We start from the raw sequence: 13019 nt of genomic DNA, 5'->3' as shown, positions 1-13019 counted from the left end.
ACTCTCCTTAGAACCACAAAAGACACCAAACAGTCAAAGCTATCTAGAGAAAAAAGAACAAATCTGAAGGTATCACACTACCTAACTTCAGACTATGCTACAAAGCTACAGTAATCCAAACAATTTGGTGCTGGCACAAAAACAGACACACAGCAACAGAAAAGAATGGAAAGCCCAGAAAAACCCACGCACATATGGTCAATTAACCTACAACAAAGGAGGCAAAAATATACCATGGGGAAAAGCGGCTATTCAATAAATGGTGTTAGGAAAACTGGACAGCTCCATGTAAAACAATATTACAACACTTTCTCACACCATACACAAAAAAAAACTCAAAATAGATTAAAGGCCTCAGTGTAACACTAAAAACCATAAAAACTCTTAGAAGAAAACATGGCAGGACACTCTTTGACATAAGTCCTAGTGATAATTATTTTTTTATCTGTATCCTCAGGCAAGGGAAAAGCAGAAATAAACAAAGGGGGCCTAATTAAATTTTAAAGTTTTTGCACAGCAAAGGGAACCATCAGTAAAATGAAAAGACAGCCTACTGAATAAGAGAAGATATTTGCATCAATATATATAAAGAGCTCATACAACTCAATATGAAAAGAGCAAACAGCTTCACTACAAAATGGGCGGAAGACTTGAATAAACATTTTTGCAAAGAAGACATGCAGATGGCCAACAGGCACATGAAAACATGCTCAATGTCATTAATTACCAAGGACATGTACATCAAAACCACAAAGAGATACCATCTTACATCTGTCAGAATGGCTACCATCGAAAATAACAGATAATAGATGGTGAGGATGTAGAGTAAAGGGAATTCTAGTGAACTGCTGATGGGAATGTAAATTGCTGTAGTCACTATGGGGAACAGTATGACGGCTCCTCAAAAAACGAAAAACAGAACTATCATGCGATCCAGCAATTCCACTCCTGGGTATACACTGAAGAAAACAAAAACACTAATTCAGAAAGACACCTGCATCCCAATGTTCACAGCAGTATTATTTACAATAGCCAAGATATGAAAGCAATCTAAGTATCCATCAACACATGAAGGGAAAAAGAAGATGTGGCATATATGTACAATGGAACGTTACTCAACCATAAAAAGGAATGAAAACTTCCCATTTCTAACAACATGGATGGGCCTGGATGGTATTAAGCTTAGTGAAGTAAATCCGATGGAGAAAGACAAATACTGTATGTTTTCACTTATATGTGAAATCTTAAAAATAAAACGAATATAACAAAACAGAAACAGACTCAGAGATATAAAAAACAAAAGAGAGAGGCAAGATAGGGGAAGGGAATTAAGAAGTACAAACCATTAGGTATAAAATGAATAGAGGGGCTTCCTTGGTGGCTTGCTGCTGCTGCCAAGTCGCGTCAGTCGTGTCCGACTCTGTGCGACCCCATAGACGAAAGCCCACCAGGCTCCTGTCACTGGGATTCTCCAGGCAAGAACACTGGAGTGGGTTGCCATTTCCTTCTCCAATGCATGAAAGTGAAAAGTGAAAGTGAAGTCGCTCAGTCATGTCCGACTCTTAGCAACCCCATGGACTGTAGCCTATGAGGCTCCTCCGTCCATGGAATTTCCCAGGCAAGAGTACTGGAGTGGGGTGCCATTGCCTTCTCCGCCTTGGTGGCTTAGTGGTGAGGAATCTGTTTGCCAGTGCAGGGGACACGGGTTCAGCCCGACACAGGAGGATCCCACATGCCGCGGAGTAACTAAGCCCAGGTACCAAACTACTGAGACTGTGCTCTAGAGCCCAGGACCCACAACTACTTAAGCCCGAGCTCCCTAGAGCCCATGATCTGCAACAGGAGAAGCCCCCGCAATGAGAAGCCCAAGTACCGCAACTAGAGAGTAGCCCCCGCTTGCTGCAACTAGAGAAAAGCCCATGCAGCAGCAAAGACCCAGCACAGACAAAAATAAGTAAATATATAAAAATAAAATTATCTTTAAAAATAATAAAATAAATAGGATACAAACATGTAATATAAGCACAGGGAGTATAACCAATATTTTATAATAACTTTAAATGGAGTATAATCTATAAAAATATCATAGCACTATGTTGCACACCTGAAACTAATAAACAAATCAACTATACACCAATTTTTAAAAAATAAATGCAATCTTGCCATTTGCAATAACATGGATGGACCTTGAGGCCATTCAGTTCAGTTCAGTTGCTCAGTCATGTCTGACGCTTTGCAACCATGGACGGCAGCCCGCCAGGCTTCCCTGTCCATTACCAACTCCCAGAACTTGCTCAAATTCATGTCCATCAAGTCGGTGATGACATCCAACCATCTCATCCTCTGTTGTCCCCTTCTCCTCCTGCCTTCAATCGTTCCCAGCATCAGGGTATTTTCCAAGGAGTCAGTTCTTCGCATAGGTGGCCAAAATACTGGAGTTTCAGCTTCAGCATCAGTCATTCCAATGAATATTCAGGACTGATTTCCTTTAGGATGGACTGGTTGGATCTCCTTGCAGTCCAAGGGACTCTCAAGAGTCTTCTCCATCACATTTCAAAAGCATCAATTCTTCAGCACTCAGCTTTCTTTATAGTCCAATACTTCAGCCATCTGATAACAGCCGACTTACTGGAAAAGACCCTCATGCTGGGAAAGATTGAAGGCAGAAGGAGAAGGGGGGGTTACAGAGGATGAGATGGTTAGATAGTATCCCCGACTCAATAAACATGAATCTGAACAAACCCTGGGAGGCACTGAAGGAAAAGGGAGCCTGGCGTGCTGCAGTCCATTGGGGTCACAAAGAGTCGGACAAGGCTCCGCGACTAAACAGCAAAGAACTCAGGGATCTATGCAAATTGAGGACCCTGTGGGAAGGTTCTAGAGCGCCTTCTCCTAGGAGCCTCGTTCATGGCCTTAACTCTTCATTCAAACTCCACTTCCCAGCAGCTGCTAAGTTTTGCCGGCCTTGTTCTCCGAGCACAACTTCGTGCTCCTTCTCTGTCCTCCACCATCCCTGCGGTTTCTCAGTCCCCAAACAACAGTTCTCTAAAGGAACTAGAATGGAAAGTTGAAACTTGAGGCGAGTGATCTTTGCTCAAAAGTCTCTCAAAGGCTGACCTTTCCCAGGAAACAAGGACTTTCTGTCTCACCCTGGCACTCAGTTCCCGGTCCCCACCCCCACGCTCCGTTTCAACGGTTTCTCTGAGGAGGGGCGCCATGACGTCACTTCCGCCGTCTGGGTCAGGCTCACCCAGCCTCGCGCGCGCGGCAGCCTTTGGCCACCCCTCCCTGAGGAAGTGGGGCGGCCCCACCCGAGCCGGGCACGCCTTCTTTCTCAGCCTCGTTTCTCCTCCGGCAAACATCCCCCCGCCCCCACCCACCAAGCACGTCGGGGTTCCTCGCGCCTTCAGTTTCCCTCAGCGCCTTCAGAAGCTCTGAGGAGCTGCAGGGATGAAGAGGCTCCACTAGGTGGCCACACAGACCACCTGTTTGTTTCTTTTACGGACAAGCTGGTGGCAGACACCCGACCCTTCGCTGCTACTCCTGTGTGTGATGTGTGTGTTTGTGTGTGTTTAGGAGCGTGCCCAGTGAGGACAACGAGGAGGCAAAGATAGAAGTTTAAGAAAAATCAACATCGAAATACCTAAATGCATAAAACAGAGGGTTATTTTTCTTAATAACCTATTAATGGAAGGACCTCAGAGCTAATGGCATCACCGACTCGATGGACATGAGTTTGAGCAAGCTCCAGGAGTTGGTGATGGACACGGAAGCCTGGCGTGCTGCAGTCCACGGGGTAGCAAAGAGCCGGACACGACTGAGCTACTGAGCTGAAATGACTCAAGAGCTGATGGTGAGCCCTGGTGGCTCAGTCAGTGAAGAATCTGCGTCCAATGCAGGAGACTGCCTGCAGCACATAAAAACCTGGGTTTGATCCCTGGGTCAGAAAGATCCCCTGGAGGAGGAAATGACAATTCACTCCAGTATTCTTGCCTGGAGAATCCCGTGGGCAAGAGGTGGGCTACAGTCCATGGGGTCCAAAGAGTGGGACAACGACTGAGTGACTAAACAACCACCACCAGACCTAAAAAGCAACAGAAGGTATTCCCTTAATACCTTTAATCATTTTGAGATCATCAGTTATTTAGTAGATAAGTGTCAGCCTATTAACCCTTCTATCTGCAGAAAATGAATCAGAAATGAAGGCATTGCATGGGATCTGTACTCCTCTAAGAGTCTGATCCGTATATTCATTTTCTTTTTTTTTTTTCCAAGAAGCACATTATTTTATTTACAGTCCCACTGTTTTATATGTACATTTATGGGCTGTCCAAAAGCACTTCTTTTTTTAAGCAATCCTGGAAATTTTAAATACTCGAAGCAGCTCCTGAAGATCAAGTTGTCAAATTCCTCACCAAGGACAGCCTTAAGTCATTGTCACACTTCCAGATAGTTAAGTATTCAGTTGGCAGCAGTCTATGCTTCCAGCGTCCATCTTTCACCTGCAAGGATGGTGATACTCATTTCCGCCAAATTTTGCACCATGACATAGTTATCAAGATCTACACCTGAAATGGCAGTCTCGAGTTAACCTGATTTCACACCATGACATGGTCGGCATACGTGCTGTTACACGGTGAAGCCTTTCCCTTTCACACGCACAAAATCCCCTCATTAGAAATTCCCTGACACACAGTCGATGAACTCAAAACCCCCCACCCCCATTGCCCCGTCTACTGGCATGGAAAAGCAGACTCGGGGCCGCTTGGAGCCTCCTGAGGTCTCAACAACGTGGCGGAGGCCAAAGCAGGCTGCTGCCCTCCACGCGTTCAGGTGCCGGGAGCATCTTGCCCGGCCCGGTTGCGGCAGCAGCCTCCCAAGACTCAGGGAGGCCGCAGGGTCCTGCCCAGCACCTGGGCCCTCAGAGGGCTGGCTGCGGGACGACCCGAGCCATCCGAACCTCTAGCAAAAGGAACATCCCCACGGAGGGCCGAGGCCAGAAAGCCGTATGTTCATTTTCATTCATACTCAGAAGTGTAAGGAGTACCTACTATGTGCCACACCTCCAGCTAGTGCTGAGGGTACAGGTGTGAACAGGATAGTAACCCCTGTCCTCTCACAAAACTTACATTTTCTAAGCATTCACACACATAGAAACAATTGCACACGGTTTCTCCAGCTCTTGTCCTGTGTTCCATGACTACACTCTTCCTTTGCCCAGCCCTCACATGTAGCTGTGTGGGATGCTGCTGCTACTGCTGCTAAGTCGCTTCAGTCGTGTCCGACTCTGTGCGACCCCATAGATGGCAGCCCACCAGGCCCCACCGTCCCTGGGATTCTCCAGGCAAGAACACTGGAGTGGGTTGCCATTTCCTCCTCCAATGCATGAAAGTGAAAAGTCAAAGTGAAGTCGCTCAGTCGTGTCCGACTCTTAGTGACCCCATGGACTGCAGCCTACCAGGCTCCTCCGTCCATGGGATTTTCCAGGCAAGAGTACTGGAATGGGGTGCCATTGCCTTCTCCAAACTGTGTGGGATAGTAAGACACATTAATTCCCCCCAATTAGATGCATGTTTTCTGGAGTAGGGTTGTGATATAAATTCCAGTGCTTGACCATTATACCATCAGGAATTCCATGAAGAAACAAAGCTGTGGAATTTCCAAGCCTTTCTTCTTTATCCATCACTCTCTTTTTTGAGTGATCTGCCAGAGCCAAGACACACCATCTGAGATGTGACCACTCCTGGGGCAGAGAGAACAGTGGACACACTGAAGACCAGAGACTGAAATCCTTAAATGGAAAAGAGGAAAGGAAGTGTTCCGAAATCCAGGACAAGAAGATTGTGGAAAAACTCAGCATGTAAAGGTGTGGCATTTTTAAGCACTGCCAAATAAATTCCTCCAGCCAAGTCAAACATGACACAATGGAAGTGAGATTCCAGACTCCCCACATAAGAAAGTATAAATCCTAGAGTCAGTTGGATGTCTGCAAGGTGTCTAGCTTGATCTGCAGTAGGGAGGTGTGTGCTTTGCATGCATGTGTGTGTGTGTGTGCATGTGTACGCACATATATGAACATGTGAGAGACAGAAGACTGTCAAATGGAACCGTCGGACAGCAGAGCTGGAAGAGCTCATTTAATCTATTTTCTCATTTTCAAGATGCAGCAATTGAGTCTATAAAAGGGAGGATCTTGTCCAAGATTGCAGAATCACTACTGTGTGTATGGGCTTGCTAAGTCACTTCAGTTGTATCTGACCCTTTGCAACCCTATGGACTGTAGCCCACCGGGCTCCTCTGTCCATTGGATTCTCCAGGCAAGAATATTGGAGTGGGTCATTAATGACTCTTCACTAGGACTATAACTCAATATTGTCACTCCCAGTTCATAACTCCAATCTGTTTTATCTGTTCTACAATTGTTATTGCGATGTTGGTTACCTTTCTTATTTGAATTTACTTGCTTTTCCTTTATGTATTGTATCTCCCCCCAAAGAGATGTCTACCTAGAACCTGTGAAGGCGACCTGATTTGGAAAAACAGGCTTTGCAGATGTCATTAAATAAGGATCTTAATTAGGATATACCCTGAATCCAATGGCAAGTGTCTTGTCACAGGAGAGAAGACACTCAGTAAAGAAGGTGCTGTGAAGAGATTATAGTGTTGCTTCTGCAGGCCAAGGAATGCCTAGAATTGCAGCAGCCACCAGAAGCTAGGACAGAAGTGTGGACCAGATTTTTTTCCCTCAGAGCTACCAGAAAGAACCTTGACCTTGGACTTCTGACCTCCAGACCCGTGAAAGAATAAACTATTGTTTTAAGCTACCAAGTTTAGGATAATTTTACAGTTGCTATAGCAACCTAGCACATGTGTATCTCTCAATTCCTTCTACTGTCTTTGTTCCATCCCTCCCTCACCTTGGAAAGGAGTTCTTTTACCACCATAAAAGAACTTTTAACATATAACTTTCTCATAACTTTTCACACATTACAGTTATGAGAGGCCACTGCTATTGATGGAAGAAAGACTGCTTTAGAGTGCTGTTCTTGGAAGAATCTGAAAATGCTGGACTATAAGTAGCCACTAACTGTAACCAACCCAGACAAGTCCTCAAGAAGGGGGGTCTCTCCCTGAAGAGAACTTTCAGGGTCCTTCCAACTTTTCTCCCACCCTAGGAAACTGACACTTAAGTTCTTCCAGGCTGGTGGGGCTTGCTACCTTCGAGCTCCTATGCCTTCTTGCTGCTTTCTTTACAAAGTCCTTGCCTCCCAAGGAGATCTTGGATTAGCCAGTGCATCCTCACTGGGAGCAGATCTCCCTTCATCTGGGGAAACTTGTGGGCTAAGTGGCTTCTGTTACCATCCGGGCTGTGGTCAATCCCCTGGAAATCCCAGGGACCACCCACCAGGAAAAATAGGGCAGGAATCTGCAACTGGGTGGCACAGGAAAGGCTCAAAGACCTGTTGCATTGATAGCCCAGGTTTGTTGCCTCCTATCCACTCACGCAATCTAACCTCTAGAGCTCAGGAGCAGGGACTGAGTAGGAAACCCCCACTGACTGGGGTAAGTCTACATATGTGACTTGTGTATTGGGACGCAAAGATCAGGACTAGCCTAGACCGGCCAAGGAGGCCACAGTATGGATATCTCTCCCTGACAGTCTAGTGCATGTGATAATATTTCAGTTTGATCTGTATCGCACCTAATCTCGAAGACATGGGTGAGACCATGACATTGTTGGAATATAAATTGTCATTTAAAAAATCCCTAAGGTTTGGGCTGACTCGTGTAGACATCAGGAAAAACACATTTATGCCACATTTTGAGGAATCCGAGAATGGGAACTACTACATAACACATATACTAGGTATATAGTGATAATTCACTTTATTGTCTATGTCTTTTTGCAGGGAAGGGGATGGGGGGGGTTGGTGACAGTCATTACTTGAGTGAATTTAAAATAGAAATGGATTTATAAGGAATATGAAAGGGCAGATCTATTTCATAATGCAACACCTCCAAGTTTATTTTTCCTTTTCATGTGTTGTTGGCAAATCTCTGAAACGGGAAACGGGATCATTCTTTTGGGAGGCTTTCTCTCTGTGTTTCTCAGTGTTGTAGAAATAAACACACAACTTTAATTTGTTCCCCAAAGGAAGGGATAATAAAAAAAACAAAACAACAACCACTCAGAACTAAGTCAGAGTTGCTGGGAGAGCCAGGAAATAGCTTTTGTGGTTGCCTAGTTTGTTTGTTTTTCTTCGTAGTTTTCCGGGAAACATAATCAAGACGGTAGCTGCCCTTTGGGTTGCACGTTCATTCCGAGGTCCAAGGGGATTGACGTGTTTGCTGAAACTTCCTCATGTCCTGAGCACTTGTCCCTGTCTGAGCTCATGGCACCTCAGAGGCTGGGCTCAGAGCCATGGCTTGAACAAGTCAATGGTCTCATTCTAAGAAAAGCAGGACAGCTGATATCACACTTGGTTCCAAGTAACATAGTCAGATGAATTCCACCTTGAGCCCAAACCGAGGTGCATACATGTTGCAGAATATACCTAAATTGCTGAGTGGATGAGGGTAGTCTGTTCGTAGTTTTGTTGTATGGGGTTGAAAGAGAAGGGAGGAAGTTTAGTGATGACGGGTGGAGTGAAAAGGCACGGCCAGGATGGGATGTGTTTCCTCCTTAGTGTTTGAGCCTGGTGTTTGAGCCCTGCAGAAGAGAGCCTGAGCCAAAGCTGTAAGATTGGTCTTCAGGAAGGACGCTGTGAGGCCTGAGGCAAGAGTAGCACTCTATTTATTTATCTTTTATTATTTTTTGGCCGCACCACGTGGCATGTGGGATCTTCGTTCGCCAACCAGGGATCAGACCTGTGCCCCTTGCAGTGGAAGCAGAGAGTCTTAACCACCAGACAGACAGAGAAGTCCGAAGAGTAGCATTTTTTTTTTAATGTTTATTTATTTATTTTATCTTGGCCATGTCAGGTCTTGGTTGCAGCCTGTGGGATCTGTTGTGATGGATGCAGGCTCTTCACCGTGGCCTGCACATGTCCCTTTTGTTGCTGTGCGAGGGCTCAGAGCACACATGCTCTGTAGTTTGCCACCCACAAGATCAGTAGTCGTGGCACGCAGGCTTAGGTGCCCAAGCCATGTAGGATCTTAGTTCCCCAACCAGGGATTGAACCCATACCTCTTGCATTGGAAGGCAGATTCTTAACCGCTGCCCTGGGCAAGTCCCAAGAGTATCATTCTTATATCCCCAAGGGACCAGCATGACACAGGCTGCTGGACAGATGGGCCAGAACACAGCCCTTTCTAGCCCTTATGGATTGCCAGTTTTGGACTCTATATTTAGTTGCTTTGGCTTGAATGTTGAAATTCTGATTGAGCTTGCCAGAAGCTGGGGTATGGGGAGGCACCCTCAAGAGGCTTTGTGGCCAGAGGACCTTGGATAGGGCCAGGGCCAGGGGATGTACCTGGGAGACGCTGCCTGTTGCCTGTGATAACATGGTCACTATTCATAAGGACACGTCAGACATCTCTGTGGAGTCTGGGTAGGACTTTGTTGAAATAGGTCCAATGTCCTTGTTAAATATGTGGCAAGAAGAGTCAGTAAAATTTGGCTTGATGCTGTTAAGGTGACCCCCCTCTCCTTGGTACCCAAGAAGAACTAGGGTTGAAATTATACTTTGCCTGTCAGGCTATAGCCTTTTTACTGTGCTACACAGTAGCCTGAATACTTGGAGGTGACCCTTGAGAGAGACCTTGAGATTCCGGGAGTAGTTCCTGGCAGGCTCTGGGCCTTTCACCACCAGTTCAACCATGATTGTCACTGTCTCATCTGCTTTCCCTGTAGTAGGAAAGGCTTCGTAAATTAACAAAAAGGTCTCCACAGCTTAGTAGAAAGGTCTTGAAAAGAGTTCTGTTTTAAATGACTTGTATGTAGTAGATTTTCAAAGGATTCTATATTTATTTGTATGCACAATCTAGCCAAAAGAGGATTTGAAGTCATAATAACTTTTTATTAATGGATAAGACCAGAGTGATTTATTTCTAAAATACACTGAAAAGAACAAAGCAATTAAAATATTAACTGTTGGGAATACTGTTTTATTTCTTTTGTACACACCAGAAATGAACAAACACAAATCTTAATGCAAGACATTTATATTGATTCTTATCACTGAGAACAAGGAAGATAGTGAAAAATCATGAATATGTTTGTTATTAACTATATTTCAAAGTTATTGCTGCTTGTGTGGGTCTGTTGAACAGTTGTTGGCTAATTTTCCATAGCAAGAAAGAATAATGACCAACTCATAAACTGTGTTTCTGTATGCATTTTGATAAACAGAGATTATTATTGATTTGAAAAAGCCAGTTTAAAAAGATGAAAAGTCCATTAATAAATTAAAAACTGTCTTAAGTGTTAACAGTTTTGAATGTCACTAGCCTAACACTTCATAACACACCGATTTAACAAGTGTTTTCCTCCAGGCAGAAGGTCTCAATGAAAATAGCTTTGAAAATAGCAGCACTCTGAGACACAACCAGCGACTCAGCTGGTTGTTTTTCTCTCTGGAAGCTGATGGACCATTTGCAAGAACCTACACATTTGTGTAACTATGTCTGACCAGATGGGCCTGCTTCAGGGCATAACATTCTTTTGAGGGCAGGTCAAAGCTAGCCAGAACACCAGATCGACGTGTTTGAAAAAGGCCTTGTCATAAATCACCTCTGACTTGAGCTAAGGTGCTGAGCAAATAAAACCATGTTATCTTCTAGAATGTTCTTGGGAACTTTCTGTGGAAGACTTTGAAAAATAGATAAAAGTTTCCTGCAAGTCTCCTCACTTGAAATTGTTTTGTTTAGCACAGGTTATAGCTCTCAGGAACTATTCTGAAAGGGCGCTAGCATTACACAGAGTTCCAGGTCAGAGCCTGTTCACCACAAGCTGAGGGACAGGAGGTAACTTAAATCAGAATATATGGACCAGATGCAACCTTCCCTGTGCTGTAACAGACTGGTCCAAGAGACATGGCGCAGCCACCGTCTGTTTCTAGGCAGGCAGAGTGATCCAGCAGGGTCTGATCAGAAGGGGCCAAATGGGAATCCAGTTTCATGAGGTCCTGGCAGCCGCGATGCTCACTGTTAGGGGTAGACTGAAACGCTAACAGGAACCAGCCAGCTCCATGTGAGGCGTGAGACTGGGATCAGACCCAAGTCCTGGGAAACTGAACTGGCAACAAGCAGCCAGGCTGCGGGAACACAGTCTAGGCCTACCTCAATGCCAAAGACCGGGGCAGAAGGGAAGAGGCAGACAGCCTGGCTACTTGTGTGCTTCTATTTTTTTTCTATTTTACAGTGAGTTTCAAGGCTGTGTTCACCGTGCTCCAGCTACTGGCAAAAGGCAGCAGCAGAGGGTCCCATCCTTGTCTCAATGGGACTGAAACACGGCCTCTAGGCTGAGCTTCCATGAGCTGTAGGCAAGACGTGGTGGCGGGATGGGGCTGGGAATCATTGCAAAACACAGTACTCAAGCATCGGGGCTGCAGAGTCCTGCAGGCCCGTAACAGGGGGCCTGTTACGTAACAGGACAGCATAACTGTCCTGGTTTTACTGTGGCCAAACTTGGACTTCTTGGTGGAACACCACCAAAGTCTGTGTCTCCATCTTGAAAACGTGCTTTGACCAGGAAAGCAAGATCAACCTTTCTCTGGCCAATACGTGCAGGTAAATTCTATGGAGTACATTCAACCTAGCCCTGCGACAAGGTCTCTGCAGAATTTTGGAATCCTTTGGACAAGCTTGAGGAGGTAGTGTTAGCTTTCCCATTCCCCTCCATCAGTGGATCACATCTTTACTTTTTATACATTTTCCCAGAGCCTGGGAACCAGGCCCAAAGAATGTTGAAAAGAAGTTTTCGAACACAAAGCAAACTCTGGTTCATGTCTGCGTGCATGCGTGCTAAGTCACTTCAGCGCCATGTCCGCCTCTTTGGGACCCCATGGACTGTATAGCCCACCAGGCTCATCTGTCCATGAGATACTCCAAGCAAGGATACTGGAGTGGGTTGCCATGCCCTCCCCCAGGGAATCTTCCAGACCCAGGGATCGAACCTGCGTCTCTTACGTCTCTCTCCTTGGCAGGCAGGTTCTTTACCACTAGCACCACCTGGAAAGCTCCAGGTTCCCGTTTTGACAATATTAAATGCAAGGTACCATGTCACAGTCTCGCTCTTGTTTTCATCAGTTCAAAAACCAAGTGTCCAGAAGCTGTTCTGAGTCTTAAGACTAAAAACAAGTACCAAAGTGGAGAGTGAAAAAGTTGGCTTAAAGCTCAACATTCAGAAAACGAAGATCATGGCATCCGGTCCCATCACTTCATGGGAAATAGATGGGGAAACAGTGGAAACAGTGTCAGACTTTATTTTTCTGGGCTCAAAATCACTGCAGATGGTGACTGCAGCCATGAAATTAAAAGATGCTTACTCCTTGGAAGGAAAGTTATGACCAACCTAGATAGCATATTCAAAAGCAGAGACATTACTTTGCCAACAAAGGTCCGTCTAGTCAAGGCTATGGTTTTTTCCAGTGGTCATGTATGGATGTGAGAGTTGGACTGTGAAGAAGGCTGAGCGCCGAAGAATTGATGCTTTTGAACTGTGGTGTTGGAGAAGACTCTTGGGAGTCCCTCGGACCGCAAGGAGATCCAACCAGTCCATTCTGAAGGAGATCAGCTCTGGGATTTCTTTGGAAGGAATGATGCTAAAGCTGAAACTCCAGTACTTTGGCCACCTCATGTGAAGAGTTGACTCATTGGAAAAGACTCTGATGCTGGGAGGGACTGGGGGCAAGAGGAGAAGGGGACGACAGAGGATGAGATGGCTGGATGGCATCACTGACTCGATGGACGTGAGTCTGAGTGAACTCCGGGAGTTGGTGATGGACAGGGAGGCCTGGCGTGCTGCGATTCATGGGGTCGCAAAGAGTCTGACATGACTGAGCGACTGATCTGATCTG

The 13019-nt window shown here is 45.6% G+C and overlaps 1 protein-coding gene across 1 annotated transcript in view; it reads right to left on the bottom strand.

The window, feature by feature from the left end:
• The window catches only part of HHAT (hedgehog acyltransferase), a 346658-nt gene extending 343440 nt beyond the window's left edge, over positions 1-3218 (bottom strand). Inside the window, exon 1 of the mRNA XM_045165642.1 lies at positions 3150-3218. Coding sequence (XP_045021577.1) covers positions 3150-3218 — 69 coding nt within the window. The remainder of the gene's footprint in view (positions 1-3149) is intronic.
• Between the last annotated feature and the right edge of the window lie 9801 nt (positions 3219-13019).

The sequence above is a fragment of the Bubalus bubalis genome, chromosome 5 (genome assembly GCF_019923935.1).
Source record: "Bubalus bubalis isolate 160015118507 breed Murrah chromosome 5, NDDB_SH_1, whole genome shotgun sequence".
Lineage (NCBI taxonomy): Eukaryota > Metazoa > Chordata > Mammalia > Artiodactyla > Bovidae > Bubalus > Bubalus bubalis.
This window is presented reverse-complemented; position numbering and strand designations above follow the sequence as displayed.